At 44.2% G+C, this 27,519-nt stretch overlaps 1 protein-coding gene across 1 annotated transcript; it reads left to right on the forward strand.

Moving 5' to 3' along the window:
- The first annotated feature begins 404 nt into the window (after nucleotides 1-404).
- DCAF12 (DDB1 and CUL4 associated factor 12) lies at nucleotides 405-26,945 on the forward strand. The gene is made up of 7 exons (XM_089664430.1): nucleotides 405-710; nucleotides 7,074-7,134; nucleotides 7,489-7,682; nucleotides 12,063-12,128; nucleotides 14,119-14,281; nucleotides 22,504-22,676; nucleotides 25,866-26,945. The coding sequence occupies exons 1-7, from the start codon at nucleotides 429-431 to the stop codon at nucleotides 26,022-26,024; spliced, it is 1,098 nt and encodes a 365-aa protein (XP_089520556.1). The 5' UTR covers nucleotides 405-428; the 3' UTR covers nucleotides 26,025-26,945.
- Nucleotides 26,946-27,519: the final 574 nt, after the last annotated feature.

The following is a 27,519-nucleotide window of genomic DNA, read 5'->3' on the forward strand; positions in this document are numbered from 1 at the left end:
ACTGGAAGGGGGGGGGGGGGGAAGCGTCCAGACTGGAAGGGGGGGGGGGGGGAAGCGTCCGGACTGGAAGGGGGGGAAGCATCCGGACTGAAAGGGGGAGGTGGAAAGCGTCCGGACTTGAAAGGGGGGGGAAAGCGTCCGGACTGGAAGGGGGGGGGAAGCGTCCGGACTGGAAGGGGGGGGGGGGGAAAGCGTCCGGACTGGAAGGGGGGGGGAAAGCGTCCGGACTGGAAGGGGGGGGGGAAGCGTCCGAACTGGAAGGGGGGGGGGAAGCGTCCGAACTGGAAGGGGGGGGGGGAAGCGTCCGGACTGGGAGGGGGGGGGGAAGCGTCCGGACTGGAAGGGGGGGGGGAAAGCGTCCGGACCGGAAGGGGGGGAAAGTGTCCGAACTGGAGGTGGTTAATCTTCGTTGCGGTGAAAATGTTGAAATGCTGCACAGGATACTTGGGCAGTTGGCCTATTCTCTTGTTGGGTCAAGTAACAATTCTCTATTTCTCTGGCAGTTGTTTGTGGTGGACGTCTATACTGGACAGATTACAAAGATTCCCATATTAAAGGATCGTGAACCTGCCCATACAGCACTGCAGAGCTGCGGTATCCACGCCATCGAGCTCAATCCTTCTCGAACCCTTCTGGCGACTGGAGGTGATAACCCCAACAGCCTGGCCGTCTACCGGCTTCCTACCCTGGATCCTGTCTGTGTGGGAGATGTGAGCTGCATTACTTTGTTTATTTGTACATACAGATCTTTGTCTTCTACAGTTTGTGGGTTTCAAGTTTATATGCAGATCTTCTTCGGTGTAGTAATCCTGGGCACAGTATCTCCTGCAATCCCGTTGTTGGATCCCTATTCCTGTGGGCCAGGATCATTTAGGAGGTTCTGTTGGTAACATACATATCAATACAATAAATTAAATTCTGTAGCTACTGACTTTTAATTTAAGGACACTTACCTGTCCAGGGATCCAGCGGTGTCCTCACCCGTGCCGATTCATCAATCAGGTGCAGGGGCCGACCTCTTAAAGGATGTTACCTTTCGTAACATGTTACATATTACGACCATATTCGGGGTGTAATATGCTGCAGTCAGACGCCCCCCAATCCTTGCTTTGACAGCTAGCATGGGATCTTCTCCCCCCTCACTAGCCGTGAAATTTAAAAAAGAATGTGACCGTGCAGGGCTCCGCCCACACGGCCGAGTCACTCATTCACAATCATCTGTGAATGAGAGACTACAAGTCCCATCAGCCTTAGAAGCTGTCCGCTTGTAATCCTCAATGACGCTGTGAAGTGTCATGGTAGATCATTAATTCTTCTTGTCAGTATATCTACTTGCTTGTACATCCTGTAGAGGCAAGAACATGTACTGGCAGATCTGCAGGAGACCTGCATGGCACCAGAGATCTGCTGATCGCTGGTGCAATGCTTTCCAGGCTCCTGCAGACAAAAATAAATGCACATTTTTTTTTTAACTGCAAAAAAAGTGGTTATTTTTCTTTCCAAAAGGTGAAATTTTATCATTTAAGCACTTCACGTCCGGACACTTTCACCCCCTTCCTGCCCAGGCCAGCTTTCAGCGCTATCACACTTTGAATGACAATTGCGCGGTCATGCGACACTGTACCCATATGAATTTTTTAGCATTTTTTTGAGACAGATAAAACTTTATTTTGGTGGTATTTATTCTCCACTGTGAATTTTTTTTCTTTTTTTTTTTTTTTGCTATATAAATGAATGTCCAAAAATTTTGATAAAAAGTGTTTAGTGTTTTTCTTATAAAATTGTGTAAATAAATAATATTTTTTCATAAATCTTGGCCAGAACGTATTTAATTATCTTTTTAGTAGAACAAAAAGAACCCAAATTAGTTTATAACCAAAAATTTTTACTTTTTCTAAAATTTTATTTTACATGTTTATTTTATTTTTATATATTTATTAAATTATAATTTTTCAAAAAAAATGTTCACGTGTGTATGTGTATGTATGTATGTATGTATGTATGTATGTATATATATATGTATGTATATATATATGTATGTATATATATATATATATATGTATGTATATATATATATATATATGTATGTATATATATATATATATATATATATATATACACATACATACACACACACGTGAACATTTTTTTGAAAAATTATAATTTAATAAATATATAAAAATAAAATAAACATGTAAAATAAAGTTTTAATTTTTATATTATTTTGTTTAACATACTGTCACCCTAGCAGTACAGAGTTACCATAGTGACACACTACTAGTCACTACCTGTCAAAACCAGGCACCCGCTACCGCCCCCCCCTAGAAAAAAAAAAAAAAAAGTCCCAGATGTTCTGGGTGAAATTCCTCTTTAAATGGTATGTATGCAAGATAGCCATGGCAGCCTCAGTATATAGCCAGGGCAATTTTGTATATTTGTTATTGGTGGCTTGTCATCAAAACTTTGCTCCCAAAAATATTGACATCCCAGTCAAAGTAGAGATAAGGGGGGGAAGATAGAGCCAGCATTTCAGCTGTCTAAAGCAATAAAGTCCTAAAAAGGGCACCAGCTGCCTTCTGTGAGGTCAGTTTACATGCAGCCTGTTAATTCTGAGTTTTTTTGTTTTTTTTTAACCTCTAATGTAGATGAACTTAATTTTTTTTTTTTTTTTTTCTTTTCTTTTTTGTAAGCCTGCTAGAAAACTGTTCTGCCACGTGTCCTTTGAATGAATTCCCTATAAGCTTTGGGCATTATGTCAGGTAAAATAAGTTGACTGTATAGTCAGCCTGACACCACATCTTTAGCAGGCTTAGTTCTTAATGCAGAGTGATTATCTTCACTAATGTCTTGGCATATATTACCTTCAGACTGATAGCAAACCTGCAGTCCAAAAGTGTAAAGTTCCTTTGTAACCTGAAATGTTCTTCACAACAGGCCAAAGTTACCACGTGGCACCTAAATTTCCTGCTAAACCGCAGACCTAGTATTGGTGGAGCATAGGAAAGCTTGCACCCATTATCTTGTAGTGGAATGCTTATCGAAATGCCTAAGTATTGCCAAATGCATGGGGGCCGTCTACTCCGTGTAGAACATTAACAGACACTGTCACTACTTCCAACTCTGGAACCCAGAGCTCAGTGCAGAGTTTGCAAAGTGTGATTGGGTATGGCTTTGCAAAACGTTTATAACGAGTCTCTGCATTAACCTCTTCACGCCGGCCGCACACGCCGGGCCTAGACTCCGAGCGGCCGCACATTTGTGTGCATTTAAAAAAATAAATACGTGTTGAGAGCGCGCGCCCTGTGCGCTCCCAGCACACGTGTCCGGAACTCACAGAAAGGTCCCGATCTCCTCTTTCGATTGGGACCTTTCCTGATCATGTGATGGCGAATCACGGCGGTCACATGACCCTAAAACCCCGCCCCGCCTCCTGGCTTCTGAAACCCTTAAAGGGCCAGGAGGCGCCGGCGCCAACGGGTTAATTACTACTTCCTCATGGTCAAGCACACTCCTAAAGCCAGGCTGTGGGCTGTCCTTTGCGTTTTCCACAAGGCTTTCTGTACAGCTGCCGTGAGCTGTAACAAAGTAAAGCAGGCCATACGTTCTATGATTTTTTTTTTTTTTCTTTCCTGCTATCCCTGGAAAAGTGCTTGATTTCCCCCATCAACAGTCAGTGTTGATGGGGGAATCTCTCCCACAGCTCTACTGTATTCTGCCGTCCTGTCCGGCAGAATACAATAATCCCTGCTAGTGGCTATACCTGCCGGCAATGATCGTTCAGGAAAAACCTGACAGGCTGGTTGTACTGAAGTTGATCCATGGATCAACTTCAGTACAACCAGCCTGCCCATAGGTGGATCAAATCTCGGCCCTGGTGCCTGCTGAAGCGACAAAGCTTTGATCCATCTGTGGGCTACTTAAAGCGGAGTTCCAGTTGAAAAAATAAAAAAAATAAGTCAGCAGCTACAAAAACTGTAGCTGACTTTTAAAATACAGCCACTTACCTGTCCCTCGGTCCCGTGGTGTGTCCCCATCAGCCTGTTTCAACGCTGGTTTCACTGCCTGTCTTCTCTCCCTGGCGCCGTCATCTTCAGTGTGGGCACCCGGCTGAGACAGTTTGTGGCTTCACAGCCGAGTGCCGACTGCGCATGCGTGAGGAGCCCTGCGCTTTGTGAATGTCCCCGTAGTCTTCTGGGACCTGTCACGTGTCCTAGAAGACTAAGGGAGGACAACTTCTGCTTCTGATCGCCTCAAATTCAGGTACCTGCTCCCCAAAGGTGCCAATCTATAATGGGGAGCTGGGGACAAAGCCTTAAAGCGAATTTCCCCATTTGGGTGGATCTCTGCTTTAAGAGCGTCAGTTTTCACAGCATTTGCAGAGATGGGAACACTTATTGATTTAAAAGGCAGCAGAAGTGCTCCATCAATATAGATTTAAAGCGGAATTCCACTCAACCTAACAAAAAAATAAAAGTAAGCAGCTACAAAAACTGTAGCTGTTGACTTTTAAAAAACAGCCACTTACCTGTCCCTCGGTCCCGTGGTGTGTCCCCCGCAGCCTGTTTCACCGGCCGTCCTGTATTCCAGGAGGCCGGCATCATCAGTGTGGGCCCCGGGCTGTGACAGCTTGCGGCTTAACAGCCGGGTGCCCACTGCGCATGCGCGAGTAACGCTGTGCTTCGTGAATGGTCTGTAGTCTTCTGGGACCTGTCCACGTGTCCCAAAAGACTACAGGGAGGGAGGACACCTTCCGATCACCTAGACGATCGGACCAGAAGTGGGAGTGGGTACCTGTCAAATTCATGTACCCGCTCCCCAAAGGTTGCTAATCCTTAATAGGGAGTGGGGGAGCAGTCTTAAAGCAGAACTTCCCCTTTTGGGTGGAGCTCCGCTTTTAAAGCTTGGAATGTCCTTGCAGTGTTGAAAGTAGTTACATTGTACCCCTGAGGTATAAAATAGCAAGTTTTATAAGCCCTATTGGTATGTTTTTTTGTTTTAAAGACCGTTATGAGAAGAAACTTTAAAAAAGGCTCTACAGCCAAATCCTACGTCTCATTCCATACCTATCCCAAAGAGGATTATTCCTCATTTTAGGACTGTGGGCAGAGCCACGCAAATCATTCTATTATACCCCATCATCCAGATGCAAATCAACAAGCGCTGGTGTCAGGGTGGATGTGATTTCAATCACTAGTCAGTAAGGCTGGATGTAAATCCTAGTTTTCTACATAAAGACTAATTCTTGCTGGTATAACTTTAATATACAAGTAGATGAAGATTTTTAGAATAACAACTTTTCATATTAGCTTTTTTATCCCCAGTTTAATAGGTTAATCATTCATATTTGGACAACTTTTCTGTTGTACTTCGGAAGGAGAAAAATAATCATTACCTTAATAATAACAATTTAAATAGATTTATTCAACTGAAACAATAACATTCCAGCATATGTGATTGGCTTAAACATCCATGTTTGGTAACTAATTTGGCTAAACAAAATATATATATTTTAAGAAACTTAGACTGTCGGCCCCTTCCTCCTCGCGCTGTCGGCCCCTTCCTCCTCGCGCTGTCGGCCCCTTCCTCCTCGCGCTGTCGGCCCCTTCCTCCTCGCGCTGTCGGCCCCTTCCTCCTCGCGCTGTCGGCCCCTTCCTCCTCGCGCTGTCGGCCCCTTCCTCCTCGCGCTGTCGGCCCCTTCCTCCTCGCGCTGTCGGCCCCTTCCTCCTCGCGCTGTCGGCCCCTTCCTCCTCGCGCTGTCGGCCCCTTCCTCCTCGGGCTGTCGGCCCCTTCCTCCTCGGGCTGTCGGCCCCTTCCTCCTCGGGCTGTCGGCCCCTTCCTCCTCGGGCTGTCGGCCCCTTCCTCCTCGGGCTGTCGGCCCCTTCCTCCTCGGGCTGTCGGCCCCTTCCTCCTCGGGCTGTCGGCCCCTTCCTCCTCGTGCAGATCTATTCCACTCCAAACAATCAGAAAAATATTGTTTCTCTTCTATTCACTGAACTTCTTGAAACTTAGCACTGAAGGGGTTGATTCTGTATTCATAGGTTTGTAGAAGTTAGGATGAAGGTCTTTTTCTTAACTCTGTTCATGTTATAATATTTTTGCTGTGAAGAAGAGGCCTGTGATCTCCGCTGAGTCACATTCAGTTTTGAGAACTGCAAAAGTAAACCGAACATCTGTGATAATATCTTGTAGGCAGAGAAACTGCCCAATAATCTTACAGAAACCTCTGGAAGAGCATGACATTGTGAATGGATTCATGGAATTTATTTACCAAAAAAAGAAACATATACAGCCTTATTCTACATAATTAAAAACCTAATCTTTATTTCATGATGGAAGAACCTTTGGATGGTAATATATTTTCCTCCAAAAAGCATTTTATTTAAAAAAATCCGATTTAAATAAAAAAAAAATCCGATTTAAATAAAAAAAAAATCCGATTTAAATAAAAAAAAAATCCGATTTTAAATCAAAAAAATCCGATTTTAAATCAAAAAAATCCGATTTAAATAAAAAAAAATCCGATTTTAAATCAAAAAAATCCGATTTAAATAAAAAAAAAATCCGATGGTTTTTTTTTTTATTTTTTTTATTTTTTTTTTTTAAAAAATCATTGATTTTTATCCACCCTGGCTGGTGTGTAGTGCAAATCTAGCCTAATATTATAAAGTGCATTATTTCACTTTGTACGGCTGTTTTAGGCCATCCCACCATCATCATTGGAGTTCATGGCTTCTATGAAGAAAGGCTTGGCTCCTAATAAGTAAAACCATACAGGCAAGAAGGGATAAACTGATCCAAAAAGCACAGTAAGCCTTGTTAGGAAAGAAGAAAATCGCGTGACCTATTACATCACATAACCCAAAAATCAGATTATTCCTCGTTTCAGTAAGATGGATGAGTTGGTACCCATGGAATGATTGCATAGAGAGGTAATGTCTGAGATTCCCCGGTTATGAAGAGGCTGCAGCCATACAACTACTGTGATGCAACTTATTCAGGCGACCATATAGCTGTCTAACCAGTGTCCTCGTAGATATGGGTTGCTTGTAATGGTTTTCCTTTTCTCTCTTCAGGAGAGTCACAATGACTGGATTTTCTCTATTGCATGGATTAGTGACACCCTGGCAGTTTCAGGTGAGTTCCATACACCCTTCTAACTATCTCCTTTAACTTGCTACTACTCTTAGAACTACCCCCTTCCACACTTCCATCATTTCCTACCCTAGTGTCACCCAGCAGTCAGGACTCGGGGTAAGGGTTTCTACCAATTTATCTTTTCCCAAGCCTTTGCTGGAAATGGGTTTCTTATTCTAGAACTAGTGGTGAACTTATTGATACGGCTGATGCTGGTTCTTCCACAAAAGAGAGCCTATTGGTGCAGTAGACATTGCGGCAGAATTCCCCGTCCCTGATTTGTCTGGCGTTGAGGGTCCATGATATGTACTTGCACAAGCCTGCGAAAGCCTGTGAAATTTTTTCTTCTTTCAGGGTCCCGTGATGGTTCAATGGCTCTGTGGGAGATAAACGACGAGGTGATGAATAAATGTAACTTCCAACACAGCCATTCTCGGGTGCCGGTCTATGCACATATTGACCACAAGGCTTTGAAAGATATCCCCAAAGAAACCAACAGTTCCTCCAACTGTAAAGTGCGCGCCCTGGCCTTCAACAGCAAGAACAAGGTAATTTGTGGCAATGTTACTGTCAACTCCATTCCATACATCAGCATAATGTGTGTTATTTGGTCGGTCAATGTGATCCTCCTTGACAGCAGTTCCACCCGGAAGCGGATAGTTTACCGGCATGGCACAGCAGCCCTGGGGATAAGAAGCATTCAGTGGTCAAGACACCCTGTCGCAAGCACGGCAGAGAAATACACAGCAGAATGTTTCCCAAGTAAAACACAGCACACAGTTAACCCTTTGATCGTCCCAGATGTTAACCCCTTCCTGCCCAGTGTCATTAGTACAGTGTCAGTTATTTTTATTAGCACTGACTGTATTGGTATCATTGGGATGTCAGTGGCAGTTACTTCCCCCCCCCCCCCCCCCAGTGTCAGCATGCCCGCCGCAGTGCTGCTATAAGTCGCTGATTGCCGCCATTACTAGTATAATAAAAATAAAAATTCCAGTATATATACCGCCATTTGTAGACGCTATAACTTCCACGAAAAACCAATTAATTTACACGCATTGGGATTTTTTTTCTAGCAAAAAATAGATTTTAGCCTAAATTTATGACGAAATTTGATTTTTTTTTTTTTTTTTAATTTTTACTGGATATGTTTTATAGCAAAAAGTCAAAAATATGTATTTTTTCCCAAAATTGTCGGTTTTTTTTTGTTTATAGCGCAAAAAATAAAAAACACACAGGTGATCAAATACCACCGAAAGAAAGCTTTATTTGTGGGGAAAAAAGGACAAATTTTATTTATGTACAGCGTTTCATGACCACGCAATTTCCATTTAAAGTAATGCAGCGCCGTATCGCAAAAAAAAAAAAAGGCCTGGTCAGGAAGGGTGGTAAATCCGCTTGAGAGCAAGTGGTTAAATGTCATTTGGAGGAATGTTCATCTTACAGGCTGTTAACATGATCATATTTGCCAGTGGTAACTATTCTGAGAAATTACACTAGTCCCAATACCACTGGTTCTGATGGCGTTGGTGCCGGACACCTTTGGGCAAGAGATCCATCTGCCACTATTAACTACTCAAGGAACCTCTAGCAACTTCTGGTTAAGGGGTATTCCCCTTTTGCTCTTCCACTGATTTGCTATATAAAAGGTTATATAGGGATGTGAATTGAGTGGCAGGGGAGCTGGGCCAGCGCAAAGATTGAGACACTCCTAGAAGAGGAGAGGGCTATGACATGCAAGAAGGGAGGAAGCTGTGCTACGGAATGGACTCTCCTAGAATAGTCAGATTTTCCAGCAAGGGGAAAAAAAAAAAAAGTTGTTGAAAGGTAGAACATAAAGAAGCATGTGAATTGCTTAAAGGGGAGCTCCACCCAAAAGGGGAAGTTCCGCTTTAAGAACTGCTCCCTGTTTAGGATTGGCACCTTGGGCAGCGGGTACCCGTATTCGAAAAGACTTCAGGGAGGGAGGACACCTTCCGTGCGATCGGGACCTGTCAAATTCGACTACTACCCCCCCCCCGCTCCCACTTCTGGTCTGATAGCGCGGAAGGTGTCCTCCCTGTGGTCTTTTGGGACATGTGACAGGTCCCAGAAGACTACAGGACCATTTATGAAGCACAGCTCTACTTGCACATGTGCAGTGCGTACCCGGCTGTGAAGCTGCAAGCTGTCACAGCCGGGTGCCCACACTGAAGATGCCGGCTTCCTGGAATACAGGACGGCCGGTGAAACAGGCTGCGGGGGACACACCACAGGACCGAGGGACAGGTAAGTGGCTGTTTTTTAAAAGTCAGCAGCTACAGTTTTTGTAGCTGCTGACTTTTATTTTTTGACAGGGTGAGTGACACTAAAGGATTTTTTTGTTTTGTTTGTTTTTCTTTTATAAATAACATGTCTATGCTTGCCTGCCCTGTGTAGTGGTTTTGCACAGAGTCGCCCCATTGATCTTCTTTTCGGGTCCCCACCTGCGCTCCTGGCTCTTCCCTTTCGAGCAGTGAAAGTTGCTCGCCCTGAGGGCACTGCTGTGTTCTCGCCCTCAAGCCGCTGCTCTATGCATGCAGAAGACACATAGAGCCACGGCTTAGCCCCGATGGGCTCTTGCTGCTGTCTCAGCCAATGAGGAGGAAGTGTCCCCAGATAGCAGAGGCTGTTGACTGTCGCTGGATCGGAGATGGTTAGGTAAGTATTAGGGGGGGGCTGGGGGCGTTGCACACTGAAGGTTTTTTTACCTTCATCCATAGAATACATGAAGGTAAAAAACCTTGAGCGTTTAGAACCACTTTAATTAGTCTGTGCTTTTAACTACAACTCTTAAGTTGGTGACGGGTCTATTTTAATTATCATTTTTATTATCATTTTGTTTTGCACTGGAAAAAAAATTAAAAGTTTTTGCTGCAATACTCACTTTCAGTCCAGTGCTGCCCCCACAGAAAGTTCTCAGTGGCTTTCAACCCACCTAACGTAAGCCCAGGCCCACCATGGACACAGTGGGTGTGGGTGATCACACTGGTCTGAGCTCACAATTCTGCTTCTGAAATCGTCATTCACACATTACGTGAGCACTATTCAGTGCAACAGTGAGGACTACTGCCATCAAAGCAGAATATTACAAACCTGGTGACATAGAAGGACATGCATTAACCACTTCCCGTCCGGCCACTGTATATAAATGGCCGGACGGTGGCAGTCCAGGGGTGGTTTGCCATTCATAAACGGCGCCTGCCATTTTGGATTGTGCGCGCTCCCCGGTAGCGCTCGGCACCGCGATCCGATTGCTGTATGAGACCTCTGTGTGAGGTCCTGATCATATCATCACTGATTGGCCAATCAGTGATCACATGAATAGGTGTAAGCAAGATGTCACTTCTGACATCATTGCTTACTACGTGTGAAATCTGTGAATGATCACAGAGGTCACATGGTACAGGGCCATGTAACAACAGCCTTGTACCATGTGACAAGCTGTGACCAATCACAGCTCACACAGTAGTTCTCAATGGCTTCAAGAATGCAGCCAGAGAGAAGGAGAAATTATTGCTTTTACATCCTTTATGGGTGTAAAAGCAATCGGTGTAAAAAAAAAAAAAATCTTCATCACCCCCTACAAGTAGTACAGTGTCACCATGGTATGTTAAAAAAATAAATTAATAATATAGAAAAAATAAAATAAAAATGTAAAAAAAAGTTTTGAAAAATTATAATTTTTGGTTATAAGCTAATTTGGGTTTTTTTTTTTTGCTAAAAAGATAACTGAGTACATTTTAGCCAAGATTTATGAAGAAAGATTATTTATTTGCAAAATTTTATAGGAAAAACACTTTTTTTCATAATCTTTGGACTTTTTCATTTATATAGGAAAAAAAATACAAATCCCAGCGGTGAATAAATACCACCAAAATAAAGTTTTATCTGTCTCAAAAAAATGCTAAATAATTCATATGGGTACAGTGTTGCATGACTGCGCAATTGTCATTCAAAGTGTGATATCGCTGAAAGCTGAAAATTGGCCTGGACTGGAAGGGGGGGAAAGCGTCCGGACTGGAAGGGGGGGAAAGCGTCCGGACTGGAAGGGGGGAAAGCGTCCGGACTGGTAGGGGGGGAGCGTCCGGACTGGAAGGGGGGGGGGGAGCGTCCGGACTGGAAGGGGGGGGAAAGCGTCCGGACTGGTAGGGGGGGAAAGCGTCCGGACTGGAAGGGGGGGGGGAGCGTCCGGACTGGAAGGGGGGGGGGGGGGAGCGTCCGGACTGGAAGGGGGGGGGGGAGCGTCCGGACTGGAAGGGGGGGGGAGCGTCTGGACTGGGAAGGGGGGGGGGAGCGTCCGGACTGGAAGGGGGGGGGGAACGTCCGGACTGGAAGGGGGGGGGGGAGCGTCCGGACTGGAAGGGGGGGGGGGGAGCGTCCGGACTGGAAGGGGGGGGGGGGAGCGTCCGGACTGGAAGGGGGGGGGGGGGGAGCGTCCGGACTGGAAGGGGGGGGGGGAGCGTCCGGACTGGAAGGGGGGGGGGGAGCGTCCGGACTGGAAGGGGGGGGGGGGGAGCGTCCGGACTGGAAGGGGGGGGGGGAGCGTCCGGACTGGAAGGGGGGGGGGGAGCGTCCGGACTGGAAGGGGAGGGGGGGGAGCGTCCGGACTGGAAGGGGGGGGGGGGGAGCGTCCGGACTGGAAGGGGGGGGGGGGGCGTCCGGACTGGAAGGGGGGGGGGAGCGTCCGGACTGAAAGGGGGGGGGCGTCCGGACTGGAAGGGGGGGGAAGCGTCCGGACTTGAAGTGGTTAATAAAAAATATGTTGACATCTTGAGAAGATGTAGATCTGACTAGTCCCTTTTTACTTTTATCCAACAAAATGGAAATGCTGTTCTTCACCCTTTTTATATATTAAAAAAAAAAAAAAGTATATTTCTGTGTTTATTAATGAGTTCTGTTATGTGCAGGAACTGGGTGCTGTGTCCCTGGATGGTTACTTTCACCTGTGGAAAGCAGAACACACGCTAGCAAAGGTGACTTTTTTTTTTTTACCTCTTATTTTCAGCAAAACTTGCACAATTATGTAAGGTAAGCCACTCGGGGAGTGCATTGTTTTCAACAAGTCAGCCAGTTCATAGATGTTCCTTGGAAGATAAAGCATTAAATCCTATCCACTGGGGTTTATTTACTAAAGCTGATTCACTCAGAATCTCGTGCAGCTGTGGTAGCCAATCAGCTTCTAACCTCAGCTTGTTCAATTAGGCTTTAGCAAATAAACCAGTAAGCTGATTGGTTTCTTTGCAGAAGTGCACAAGATTCTGAGTGAACCAGCTTTAGTATATAAACCCCACTGTGTAGCGTATGAGAGCAAAAATTAGAACCAGACAGTAGGGAAAAGGGATGACAGTCTTGTTTCCAATCAGACTTCTGAGCACACAGTGTATGTTTTACATAGTTTTCACAGTTGCGATGTAGGAATGGCTTGCGCATGGGAGTTGCTCATCCCTGCATGACATAGTGCCAAGATTGTACACTGAGCAACACATGCGTGGCTTAGTGCACAACCAGGGAAAGATAAGTGGCAGGCAGTAGGAAGCATTTGTGACAGAAGAGACCGCCTCCTTATATCATAAAAAGCTTACCAATCAGTGTATTATTTTTTTTTTTCAAGTTCACTTCTTCAACATATTCTTATCAAAGAATAAAACCGCGTTAAACCCTATCGCAGCCACTGACATAAGACTTCAGTTGGAGGCAGCATGGGTTTTTAACCACCTCCCGCCCACCATATAGTCCAATGAAGGGTGCAAGGTGGTTCTCTTGTTCTGGGAGGACGTCATATGTCGTCCTCCCGTTCTCACCGCACATGCGGATCACCGATCTACGGAGAGAGCCCAAGATGTCGGCTCGGTCATGTGATCAGCTGTGTCCAATCACAGCTGATCACACGTAAACAGGGAAATGCTGATTACCGGCAATTCTCTCGAGCTGTCACACTGACAGAGGAGAGGAGAGCCGGTAATCGTCATTCCGTGGAGGGAACATCTACACTGATCATCAGTGTGCCCTGATGATCAGTGTGGCCCCAGAAGTGCCAGCTGTCAGTGCTAAACAGTGCCACGTGCCAGTGCACATCAGTGCCACTTATCAGTGCCTACCAGTGCACATCAGTGCCCATCTGAGCTGCCTTTCAGTGTCACTCATCAGTGCCGCCTAACAGTGCCAGTCAGTGCCGCCTAACAGTGCCATATATCAGTGCTGCCTTTCAGTGCCCATCAGTGATGCCTGTCAATGCTCACCAGTGCCACCTACCAGTGCCTCCTCATCAGTGCCACCTATCAGTGTCCATCAGTGCAGCCTATCAGTGCCCATCACTGCAACCTCATTAGCGCACATCAGTGAAGGAGAAAAATCACTTATTTACAAAATTTTATAACAAAAACTAAGAAAAAACGTTTTTTTTTTTTTCCCAAAATTTTAGTGGTTTTTGGTTTAAGAAAAAATAAAAAAACCCCGAGGTGATTAAATACCACCAAAATAAAGCTCTGTTACAAAAAAATGATAAAACTTTCATATGGGTACAGTATTGCATGACTGTGCAATTGTCATTCAAAGTATGACAGCGCTGAGAGCTGGAAATTGACCTGGGCAGGAAGGGGGTAGAAATGCCCTGTAGGCGAGGGGTCCTGGCTGCTGTCTATTTACTTGACACAGCCTCATCTTGCATATGTTACCAGAAATTTGATACAATATTGTCTTTGTGTGCACTCAAATATATATAATTTATATGAGGGTTCTTAAAGTTTCTTCACTTTATAAAAAAAAAAAAAAGTGTGTGTATGTGTATATATATATGTGTGTGTGTATATGTATGTATATATATATATATATATATATATATATATATATATAACTATTTATTTATATATATATGAGAGAGAGAACAAGACTGGCCAAATGTATCATCTGGCATGTATGGATTTGGACATGAATTGATTGCTGTGGTTTCTGTTTTTTGTGCAGCTTCTCTCCATCAAGTTACCGTACTGCAGAGAGAACGTATGCCTGTCCTATGGCCTAGAGTGGTCTGTGTATGCGGTGGGATCGCAGGGTCACGTTTCTTTCTTGGATCCCCGACAGCCTCCACAGAACGTCCGATCCGTGTACTGCAGGGAGCAGGGCAGTGGTGAGTTTGGTCATAATCTGTATCAAACTGGACAGCACATGCAGGGAAATCTCCGCAGGGGAGCACAGATGGAAACGAAAGCCCAAAGTTCCCCTTTTTACTTTTTTGGAAAAAAAAAGCAAAACTTTATTTTTTGTTCTTTTCTAGAATTGCATTTTAATGTATGAAATGTTTCTATGTACGCGGGGCCAGCAGTTTTGATCTTCAAACAGTGCTTCTGATAAACACTGATAACACGATATTTGTCAAGGCTTTAGGTCATGTGAGCATGCTCAGTTTTTTTCATGGCAGGAAAAAGGTTTTTTTTTTTTTTTTTGTTTAACCACTTGCCGTCCAGCCGCTGATTATAAACGGCCGGACGGTGGCAGTGCAGGGGCGGGTTGTCGTTCATAAACGGTGCCCACCATTTTGGATTGTGTCCCTGGGAGTGCGATCTGGACACAGCAGAACACCAATCGCTGTACAGGACCTCTGTGTGAGGTCCCGATCATGTGATCACTGATTGGCCAATCTGATCACATGCAGAGTAGTAAGCAAGATGTCACTTCTGACATCATTGCTTACTACGTGTGAAATCTGTGAATGATCACAGAGGTCACATGGTACAAGGTTATTCACAACAGCCTTGTACCATGTGACAAGCTGTGACCAATCACAGCTCTCTGTATTTCTCAATGGCTGCAAGAATGCAGCTAGAGAGGGGAAATGATTGCTTTTACAGCCTTTATGGGTATAAAAGCAATCAGTGTAAAAAAAAAAAAAAAAAAAAAAAAATCTTCATCAACCCCCACTAGTACAGTGTCACTATGGTAACTCTGTACTGCTAGGGTGACCGTATGTTACAAAATAATATAAAAATTAAAAAAAAATGTAAATTATTTTTTTGGTTAAAATTATTTTGGTTATTTTTTTTTTTACTAAAAAGAAGGGAATACATTTTGGACATTTATGAAAAACAATTATTTATTTGCAAATTTTTATAAGAAAAACACTTTTTTCAAAATTTTTGGACATTTTCATTTATATAGCAAAAAAAAAAAAAATCCCAGTGGTGAATAAATACCACCAAAATAAAGTTTTGTCTTTTTCAAAAAAATGCTAAAAAATTAATATGGGTACAGTGTTGCATGACCGCGCAATTGTCATTCAAAGTGTGATAGCACTGAAAGCTGAAAATTGGCCTGGACTGGAAGGGGGTAAAAGTGTCCGGACTGGAAGTGGTTAACACAAATAACGACTTGAAGTGCTTATGTGCCCTGCTGCAGTAATGTTTTTTGATCTTTTGACTTGAAAGCAGTGCGCTGCAGTTCTGTGCAGTGACGTGCGGGACCGAGCAGAGCGGTGTGATATGCAAACGTGACACTGCAAACATGCAAACATTCTGCTCTGAACGTGACCCACAAAACTATTTTCTGTGCATCATTGCACCTACATTTTTCCATGCAGAAAAGTGCTGGTAACTGCTCCAAGTGTGAATGAGCCTTTAGGCCAGGGGTCTCCAAACTATGGACCTCCAGGTGTTGAACTGCAAGACGCAGAGGCATGATGGGACTTCTAGTACTTCAACAGCTGGAGGGCCATAGTTTGCAGACCCCTGCTTTAGACCATTTATTCAGTGATCAGATCTTAAAAGATGTTCATTTGTTTGTTCACACTAAATTCATTTGTTGTGACCCCCAAGGAAATGGGTTCTTACATAATTTAAGTGAAATAACACACAATACTCCAAAGAATGAAGAAGAAAAACGTTGTTTTTTTTTTTTAACCTCCCTAGCGGTAACCCCGAGCTGCACTCGGGCTTACCATGCGGCGCTGCATTGGGAGTCCCTGCAGAGCTTACCTTGTCCTTCGCTCCCGCAATGTGTCCCCTGCAGCGTCCCCGGCCATCTCCTCCGGCTGTTGCCGGCATCCGGCTTCTGCGTTCTGGTCCCTGTGATGTCGGGACGTACGGACGCCGCTGGCGGCGGGAAATTTGAAAATTTTAAAGTCATTTTTTTCAAAATTAATTTTACATAGTATAACATTGCTGTTTCAAACCATTTCACATACATTTTGTCCTGAGTGCTTTGTCCTGTCCCCTGTCTGCATTTTGACTGTTCTTTCTGCCTGGAAACTGAGAAACGTCCATGGTGTCCAAAAAGCGTCTCTTTAGGTCAGACGCGGTTTTAGACCGGCTAGAGAACAGCGATAGGAAATCAGAACCACTTGCAGAATTGAATGATAATGATTTATGGGGGAAATTCCTCATCAGACACTGAAAACGATTCTGCGACTGAGCTCAGCGATGTGCGAACTTGGCGCTCTGTTTCACATTTCAGTGTTTTTGGTTTGATTATATTATTGAATTAAATTTATTATTATTATATTATTGTTTTTTATGATTATTTATTAAATTATAATTTATGATTTCGTGTTTCAAGTTTTATCATCCCCGGGATGTTTACTAGACTCTTGTTCGGACAGATTTCGGTGAGTTATTCCTAAAAATTACAGGCCTACAATAAAAAAAATACATATTTCCATGCAAAATAATGGTACCGCTTTCAGCACCAAAAATCTGAAATAATCAGACCGCCAGGGAGGTTAATCTATTGAGGGATACAGGAATTCTTAGAGTTCTAGGACTGTCGGGCTATACTGCAGCATACAGGAAGAGTAGATGGTGTCAGCAAAAAAGCTGTTGGCCACCATAAGATAACACTGCCCACAACGAACGTGTCTCAGTGTTCACTAGTGTCCTCAGGAGGGTTTATGTGTTTTCTGCAGCTCTGCTCTTCTGTGGCAGATTTTCTCCTATCTGCTGCTGGTCGATTTAATGCCAAATGCTGAAAGTCTCTTCAGTCAACCAATGAGTACTTTTAAGTTTGTGCCAAACAAGTTAAATCTTGAAGTTTCTCCAGTTCAAAAACAGGCTTTTCTGGTTTAGTTCCCTGTACTGGTATTCCCTGTGTTCATCTATCACAAGATTTCACAATGTGAAGTATTGTCTGGGGATTTGTTCTTGAATGTTGGGACTGGGGCCATTGAAAATTGTATGTATATGCAACCGGATCTGTGTTCCAGTTTCGTGGCCAGGCCAGTGTTCTTGGGATTCTGCAGAGAGTGTTGCACCGGGTCTTCGGCCCTTCAGTCTCTTGTTTCTACCTCAGCTCAATACTAGCGCCAGTTAATCCTTGCTGTGGTCTTCTGGCATCCCCATTGTGGGGTACATGGATAACCTCCTTTTTAGGGGGCAGTTGCTGCAGCTCTGATGGGCATAGTGGCCTGATTGCCCGGGAGTTGGGTGGATCCTAAAACTTCAGGAGTCATTGCTAGAGCAGAATCCTCGTTTGTTATATCTGGTTATTGTTCTGAATTATCTGGGACTGACTCTGATTCTGGACACCTCCTAAGCCAGTGTTCTTGCACAAGGCTTTTCGGTCTGTTTCCAGCTTTCCATCCAAGTAATGCCCGACTCCCTGGTTCTGTGTGAGATCCTTGGATCTTATGGTAGCTTTCTTTTGAGGCAATCCTATTTGCTTCGTTCCCCACCAGACGTCTACATTGCAACATTCTGTCATCATGGAAGAAGTCAATCTGGTCAGTAATAAAGGAAAAATGGTTCAAAAATCAACTCACCAGGCAGCTTGCCAATAACCAAATTGACCTGTCTAACAGTATGCGTTAAAAACGGGTTTAGTTAGCACACATTTGAAAATACATACGTAAGCCACAGAGCCACATCACGGCACCCTGATATTCTGTGGTCCTAACTCTACAAATTTGAGAGTCCCCATAGTAGAGGCACATGCATTTAAAGGATAGACCAGGGGCAGGTGCACATGAAGGGAGCCCACCCCTCTTAAAGGTACAGGAGTGCAGAGACCACCCAGCATGTAGCACAATGGCAGCCAGGACGCCCAGTGCACTCACTTACCTTAAAAACAACAGTGTAATAAAACATGGCACCTGCCCCAGTCTATAACTGGCTTATGAAGCAAGGACTACGTGAACCAGGCGACGCATGTCAGTAATAAAGGAAAAAAAAGGAAAGGCAGTCAATCTTCTCTCTGTGCAAACAAATGGTAAGTTCCCCAGTCTATAACTGGCCTTTGCAGCAAGGAGCACATGGAAGGGTGACGCATGTCAAACAACAACAAAGAAACATTTCCAGCACAACTTACCAACCAGCTGCAACCAACCGATTTGTCAAGTCTAACAGTTCACGTTAAAAACCGAGGTTTAGTTTGCACACATTTGCAAATACATGCGTAAGCTGCTTAGCCTCTTCACGGCACCCCAATATTTTGCAGTTCCTAACTCTGTAAATTTTGAGAACCTCCTTCTGTTTTTTTGGAGGATCCTACTGATGGATTCCAGACTGTAAAACTGGGAAGGAGTCTTGGGGATTTGGTTGGAAGAGGAGTCTTGTTTCCTGATAAACATTCTGGAGCTTCAAGCAATTTGTCTGCAGATTTAGTCCATCCTGCTTGGAGGGTAATCCAATCCAGATTCAGGTGGAAATGCCACCACGGTAGCATATATCAACCATCCAGGAGGAACCAGAAATCTTCCTGTAGCAAGAAGGGTACAGTGGTCAAAATGTTCCAGCCTTGTCTGCTGTGTGCATACCAGGCTTAAATTTTTGACAGGTGGACATCGTGAGCTGGCAGCACCTGGACCTTGGGGCAGTGTTCCCTACACCTGGAGGTGTTACATGTCCTTTGTCACAGGTGTAAGACACTGACCTCCTGACATCCATATTCAGCAACAAACTGGACTAGATTGTCTCCATGTAAATGGATCATCTAGTTGCTTGGGATTTTTACATTTTGATCTATGCCTTCCTTCCTTAAAACTTCTTCCTCATCTACGTTGCAGGATCAAGAGAGAGGACATTCTGGTGACCCCCCCCATTACTCCTGTCTGGTCCAGTTAGATGTATTATGCCCACCTAGTAGACTTTTGGGATACACACTGTGGGCACTACCAGTTTATAATGTTCTGCCTTGATGGCTGGCTTACCACTCTGCTTAACAGTCTCTGGCTGTTACGGTATTGCTGTGGAAGCTCAGGTTTTGTGAGATAGGACATCTTTGATCGCTTCTACGTGAAAGATTCCTTCTATGTTGGGAGTTATCTCCTGGCAAGTTTTCTTGTTGGACATGAATACTTCCCCAGGAGTTTTTTTTTTTTTTTTCACTGGAAACCAGTGGAGGCACAGGAAGAACATAAAAAGGTTGTGCCATGATTGAAATTTGAAGCGACGACCATAGCTCTGTTAAGTGGAAGTGCTAACCACTTAGCCACTGTGCTGCCCTTCCCTAGCCTTGTTTCTATGCTCCCCCCCCCCCCAATTTGATATCCCAACAGTCAAAGAATTCTACAATTTCCTGTGTTTCTCAGTAGATAAGAGAGAAAATGGGATTTGTGTACTCACCATTGGAGTCCATTTAGGGAAATGGGTCTCTCCCCTGTTTTTTTCATGCTGTCAGCCATTCTCAACCTCTTCAACACAGGGTAACCCTTGAAATAAATACTACATCTACAACTCTTGAACCATAAATATATGATGGTCACTGTGAAGAATGTTCCTTACATTTGTGGTCGTTGGAAAGAATTCTCACTTACACATAGCCAAAAAGATCAATGGTCTCAGTGGGAACTTATCTGAGAAACAGACATTTTTTTTCATTGCTCAAGGGACCCCTAACAACCTCTGAAGGAACCCTGGTTGAGAAACCCCACTCTAGATACTACTCTGTTACAAAACCGAAGCATGATGGTTGTGGGCAGGGTTATCTTGTGCTGGCCAACAGGTTTTTTTTTTTTTTGTTGTTGCCGGGGACCATTGTTATGAATTCCTGTGTCCTTCAATGGAATCCAAGAAAAATTTTACGGCGAGTACAAAAATCCTGTTTTACTTGTGATAGGTTACAGAAGATTGTACTCTGTTTTTTTTCCCTCCAGTTCCATTAATTTTTCTTTTAGCATGAGGGCAAGAACTGCAGACATCACTACAGGCTGCTGAGTTTTGATGGTCATGATGGCATCTCCCATCAATACACATGTTGCTACAGTTACATCTATACAAAAAAAAAATCACTGCAATACCTTTCTGTTCCTTGCTTGTAATTGGTGGTCACTAGACCATCCGGTTCCTCCTCTTCTACCTGCAACTTGGTGGGTGGTTGTGCCAGCGCTCTTTTGTTCTATAGAGACCTCACGCATGTTCAGTAGAGAAGATATAGGAATGATTGGCATTCTCTGACACTCCTTTCCTACAGCAGTCTGAAAAGCAGCCAAGCTGAATATCAAGTAGTGTGAGGGCGGTGATGACACATTTGTCTGTCAATGTTACAACAGCTCCAAATCCCCTGATAGCATTGACAGAATAAAGCAAGAAGCGGTGACAAAAGTAAAGATACTGGCAGGAGCACCAGGTATACAATAAAAGTAAAGTAATCAAAAACAAATAAATGTGCTGCGCTTCACTAAAATAAAATTGTGAAAAAAATAAAAAAATGTGTATACTTTGTACAACATACTCTACTCAACCTAATAATACATTTTAAATCGTGTATATAAGTCCACACTATTAATGTGCTATTCTGCAAATATGTTCCCACAATCACTCCGTGTCTAATTGTGATAACTTCCACTAGTGAGGGGGATATGGAGATATATATATATATATATATATATATATATATATATATATATATATATATATATATATATATATATCACAGTTGTGTTCAAAATAATAGCAGTCAGACATCACTAACCTGATCAATCACTATTTTTGGTAGAAATGATATTTCTACATGGCAAATAATTTACTAGCAGGTGTAGTAGAGTAATAGAAATCCAACAGACCCAACAGTCATGACATGCATGCTGCTGATTCTGTGTAATTAAATCACTAATTGAAAGGGGCGTGTTCAATATAATAGCAGTGTGGAGTTCTATTAGTGAGGTCATTCATTCTTAGAAAAACAGGTGGCAGTTATTGCCCTTATTTAAGGAAGGAAGGCAGCAAATGTTGGACATGCTGGTTACAGTGCATTTCTCTGAAATTCTGAGGAACAATGGGTCATTCCAGACACTGTTCAGAAGAACAGCGTACCTTGATTAAAAAGTTCATTGGAGAGTGGAAAACATATAAAGAAGTGCAGAAAATGATCGGCTGCTCAGCTAAAATGATTGTAAATGCTTTAAAATGGCAACCAAAACCTGAAAGACATTGAAGAAAGCGAATGGATAGAAGAATAGCCAAAATGGCGCGGACTCAGCCAACAATCAGCTCCAGGAATTTCAAAGAAGGTGTAAAGTTCCCTGTGAGTACTGTTACAATTAGAAGATGCCTATGTGAAGCCAAGCTATCTGCAAGAAGTCCGCGCAAAGTCCCGCAAAGACATGTGCTGAAGAGATTACAATCTGCCAAAGCACACATTGACTGGCCTAAAGAGAAATGGCGCAACATTTTGTGGACTGATGAAAGTAAGATTGTTCTTTTTGGGTCTAGTGGCCGGAGACAGTTTGTGTGGATGGAAATAAAAGCTATTAGAAGGATTTTGAGATTTATCCACTTTTCTCAACACACTATTATTTTGAACACAACTGTATATATCTATATAAACCTGTCCCCAGGTGGATAGATGGAATGTTTCCCTTTTTTCCAGCAGGGTGTCTAATTGTTTCTCAGAGATCTGTTTTCCTGGAGTTGGATATATGGATGACCTTATCCCCCTCTCCCCTCTCCTTTTTCATTTCCTCTCCATGTGCATAATTATCATGTAATAAAAGAGTATAATATAGTGCCTTATCTTTAAAAAGTATTTATTATGCTTAAATAATGCACTCACATAATACAAATAGAAAAAACGTCTTATTTTTCATTGGTATAGAATCCTCTTATGTTTGCCACACTCCTCACACTTGCTGTGTCTATTCCTTTAAGCGTCGTGACATCAGGGCTCCTCCCCTACGCGTTGCGCCACTGGGTCACGTGGCTTCATCAGGGGGAAAAATGTTATATCTAAAAGTAAAGTAAACCTGAAAAAAACTGTTTTGATTGAATTTATTTAATTTTACTTCATCACGCATCAATTCTCACCCTAAACATAGTTATTCTGCAATCTTGTGACCATGAAGTCACCCTTGAGGAAAGGTTCTGTTGTCAGTATGGCCATCTCCATACCTGCTCTGTGTAAATTAAGTGTTGATATGTTTGTTTAAAGGTATCCGGTCGGTGAGCTTCTATGAACATATAATCACTGTGGGGACTGGACAAGGCTCCCTCCTGTTCTATGACATTCGAGCTCATAGCTTTCTGGATGATTCTGTTGGGAATATCCAGCCTTCAAAGTCAAGGGGAGAGATGCTGAAACTGACCACAGGAAAAGGCTGGTTGGTAAGTACTTACCTGGGTGTGCATAGATTATACAAGATTATTGCAGAATAACAAATCCTAGCTGTCATTTTTGTGGGAGGCATTTATGTAATTCTGGCCACACAACAAGATTCCCTTAAGAATTTTCAGTCTGTTTCATAATCTGTTTTTCCCAATTCATCTTCCAGGACAGCACATGAGTTTCCGCCCACCTAATACAGGGAACACATCATCCACAATTAAATAAAAGGAGCACAGTCACCTAGTGTCGTCCCAGTATTTGTATTTCCTCTGGCCTAGCGGAAACAGACTGGTTTGTTAATTTTTCCCCTGGCCTTCGTGCTAGTTGCAGGGGCCTCCTAGTATATGCTTCCCCATGATTCCTAGACCGTGAACTTGGAGGGGTTACATATCTGGGGGTTGCTAGGCTACTTTTGTAAGTATCCTAGTCATGGGAACATCCCTCCCCATTACCTTCTTGGTTTCTCCAAGGTTCTTTTGACGGAGGAGAAACCACTATCCACATGGGCGCAGAGGCTCTAGCGGAGTCTTCGCTTACATTAATTCAAGCTCCAAATCCTCGGTGGCTGGCTGAGCACCTGATGTTTGCTGCTGATTGGTGTGATGGATCATGGCCACTGGCTTCCCCAAATCTTTTGGCGGGAGAACTGCATGTCTGTATCACGCACCTGGTGATGAAGGTCAATGGAGAGAAGGCTTCCCTTGCGGCTAAGTTCCGGACTCCCCTGAGAGTGGGACAGTGGGAGTCTGGCCCAAAGTTGCACAGGTCGCCTGTAGGAGTGCTGGTTGGTGGTCCACTCAGAAGCACAGCTGGTGCATGGAGATAGGTCTGCAGACAGGAGGCACCTGTGCGTGGTATGCAAGCCCTTCCGGGATTTGGATGGGTACTGGATAGTTGGTTCAAGCCAAGGTCAGGTACCAGGTGGGAATCAGCAGTCGTAGTCAGATGGGATAGCCGAGGTCATTCACAGAGGAGCGAGAGGGAGAGAGTATCCATAAGCTAAGCCGAGGTCAGATCAGGGGTAAATCAGAGTAGACAGGTCCAGGAGCAAGCCGAGTCGGTAACAGGAGATCACAAGTCAGAACCACAGGAACAGGGCACGGGGAGCTAGAGATCATCCAGCAACCAGTGGAAGTGATGAGCCTCCTTTATAAAGGCCGTCTGGCACCAGACTGAGGCTGATGTGTCCTTCTGCGGCCATGTAGAGTATTGGCAGAAATGCCAGATCTTCCAGAACTGCCGTGGACAGGACCCTGACAGGCTGGAAATGTAAATTCTGTTCCCCCCCCCCCCCCTTCCTGAGAACCCCCTGCACATATGCATGCACATGCACACAGACCATATTGCTGCACCAGACTTTTGCAGTAATGACAGGGGAACACCTTTTAGTGCAGTAGTACTCTAAGCCCGATCAGCATTCTGATGCATATCCAGTGGTTTGTCCATGACAGCCTGGGCTCAGAGGAAGTAGATCCACTCAGCTGCATTATCTGACTGTGCAGGTTGTGACATAAGATCCCCACCCCCTGCCTTGTGATTTGAAATGCTGTTTAAACTGTACACTTTATCTGCATCCGTCTCTTATCCACAGGTGTTCAAACAGGTACAACTTGCGTAGAAGGATTTGTTTCATCTGTGTGTATCACTTGAGACCAGTCACTTTACTGGGTATAGGTAGTTTACAACCACTTTTGAAGTAGAACTTTAGGAGAAAAAATTGTCAGACAGGATTTCTAATGTAGAATAGACACACTGTCGCTTCTGCATTAAAGTTCTTACCTGCCTGTACACTGAGAGTGACTGCACAGTGTACAGTTTTACAATTTCAGTAATGCAGAGTTGATGTCCTCTCGGCCCAGCCAATGAAAATGGCTGAAGATGCCAGTGGGAAGCTCTGGGAAACCACGGCCCTCTCGGCCCAGCCAGTGAAAATGTCTGAAAATGCCAGTGGGAAACCACGGCGCAGCCAGTGAAAATGGCTGAAGATGCCAGCGGGAAGCTTGGGGAAACCACGACTCTCTGCCCAGCCAGTGAAAATGGCTGAAGATGCCAGTGGGAAGCTCTGGGAAACCACGGCGCTCTCGACCCAGCCAGTGAAAATGGCTGAAGATGCCAGTGGGACGCTCTTGGAAACCACAGCGCTCTCGGCCCAGCCAGTGAAAATGGCTGAAAATGCCAGTGGGAAACCACGGCGCAGCCAGTGAAAATGGCTGAAGATGCCAGCGGGAAGCTTGGGAAAACCACAACTCTCTGCCCAGCCAGTGAAAATGGCTGAAGATGCCAGTGGGAAGCTCTGGGAAACCACGGTGCTTTTGGCCCAGCCAGTGAAAATGGCTGAAGATGCCAGTGGGAAGCTCTGGGAAACCATGGCGCTCTCGGCCCAGCCAGTGAAAATGGCTGAAAATGCCAGGGGAAGCTTTGGGAAACAACGGCGCTCTCAGCCCAGCCAGTGAAAATGGCTGAAAATGCCAGGGGAGGCTCTGGGAAACCACGGCGCTTTTGGCCCAGCCAGTGAAAATGGCTAAAGATACCAGTGGAAAGCTCTGAGAAACCACGGCGCTCTCGGCGCAGCCAGTGAAAATGGCTGAAGATGCCAGCGGGAAGCTCTGGGAAACCACAATGCTCTCAGCTTAGCCAGTGAAAATGGCTGAGGATGCCATTGGGAAGCTCTGGGAAACCACAGCGCTCTCGGCCCAGCCAGTGAAAATGGCTGAAGATGCCATTGGGAAGCTCTGGGAAACCACGGCGCTCTCGGCCCAGCCAGTGAAAATGGCTGAAGATGCCAGTGGGAAGCTCTGGGAAATCATGGCGCTCTCGGCCCAGCCAGTGAAAATTGCTGAAGATGCCAGTGGGAAGCTCTGGGAAACCACGGCGCTCAAGTGAAGGGGATGATAATTCCACTTTAACTTGTAGTAAGATGGGAGTGCTGCCTCTGCTGCACTGAAATCCCAAGCTGAGTTGTCAGCGCTGCTTGAGTTCTTCCCAGCTGCATTACAAAATTCCTCCTCCTAATGGTGGTGAGGCTTGTGATTTCAGTGCACAAGGGCTTCATTATCAGCTTGATCTCTAACAGATCAACATTTTCTGTACTTGAATGCACAAAAACACAAGAAAATGTGAATGTGTAAAATGTATTTATTTTTACCTTTTAATTGGGTGAACTGACTTTGCCCCTATTCTTTTCACAGAACCATAATGACATGTGGAGGAATTACTTCTCTGACATTGATTGCTGCCCAAATGCTGTTTACACCCACTGCTACGACTCGTCTGGAACGAAGCTCTTCGTAGCAGGTGGTCCTCTGCCAACGGGTCTTCACGGAAACTACGCCGGCCTCTGGAGCTAGTGAACGCAGCCCAGCATAAACGAGTGCTGCCAATTGCCCCTTCCCACGTTGGAGGGCAGAGACTAGAATGAAAGAGGCTCCAATTAAATGGTTCCTGCCCAGAATTTTTTTTTTTTTTTTTGGTTCTGTCTAGACTGCTTTATTCAAAGATGTTGGTCAGCCAATTATGTCTTAAAATGAATCAAAGCTTTTACAAAAAGTGCTTCTTTTAAGAAGTTTTCAAGTTTTCTTTTACCTAAATTTGAAATACTTTCGCAAACAGTCTTAAGATTCCCCCCCCCCCCTTTCTTCTTCTTTTTTTTTTTTTTTTTAATTTTAAAGCTGCAGTCCCTCTCTTCTCGAGAAACTGGCTTTTTCCAGGAGGGAATGTCTGAAGTGTCCGACACTCTCAGAACCGTCACCGTTGTCGTGACCGCTGCCTTGTCTCTCCAGGTACTCCTCCAGTAATAACACCTCTCCTAGTTTTTGTCACCAGCAAACTGTATTTGTACAGCACCTGAGATCAGGAATACTCCAGAACATTCCAGCCAGAAGGACCCATGCCACGACCACTTCGACATACACGGTCAGGTCCAGAAATGACTGCAGCTCCACACTAAACCAGCTTAGCCTCTGTAATTAGCCGTGGACAGATTCATTAAGTGGACACTACTGGGTTTTCTGTGAAAATCCGGAGAGATATTATGTACGTATGTGTGTGTAAGTACAAGCGTGTGTGAGTACTTTTTGTGCTAAGTACAATACATAACTTGGAGTGAAAAAATTAGGTCATATACATTATTGGTTAAAAAAAAAAAATCTTTATCTGTTAGGTCCTGTTTGGAGGACTTTTGTTTTATCAATCTTTTTTTTAAAATGTAAAGAATTCTAACAAAACTGTATAATGAGAGAATCGAACCAATAAATTGTAAAGAAAATGTATATGAGGTGCTTACGTTTTTGTAGATGAGAAAATCCCAAATCTGTATCCTATTATGTTAGTGTTACTAAACCCAGGACCCTGCATTCACTCTATTTGGTCTCCCACAGTACACGGAAATGCAAATATTTAATTAAATAAATACTGCTAGATACTTTTTCTCATCAGCAGTTAGAGCAGTCTTGTGACTTCTATCGGTGACCAGCAGAGCACGGATTAAAGCTTGTAGGAGGAGTTTTCTTTCTGCTCTAGGAGGATGCAGAACCCCTGACCTCTGTCTGGACAGTGCTGGTTGGCCCTGTGCTGAACACTTGCACTCTCCCAAGAAAAAAAAAAAAACCCTCTAGCAATACACTTCAAACTGAGCATGTGCAAAGTGTCTCCACACAATATGTCTTCGGGGATAATTGGGGGACACTGGAAGAAGGGGAGGATCAGAGAAGTCAGGATCAAACCGTGTTTTTACACAATTACATAGTTTGTCTAGCTGAAAAAAGACATAAGTCCATCTAGTTCAACCATTAAAAAAAAAAAAAAAAACAGTTCTAATCGTATACCCACAGTTGATCCAGAAGA

Source organism: Staurois parvus, unplaced genomic scaffold (genome assembly GCF_062004578.1).
Source record: "Staurois parvus isolate SC_StPar_1 unplaced genomic scaffold, SC_StPar_1.0 ptg001918l, whole genome shotgun sequence".
Classification (NCBI taxonomy): Eukaryota; Metazoa; Chordata; class Amphibia; order Anura; family Ranidae; genus Staurois; species Staurois parvus.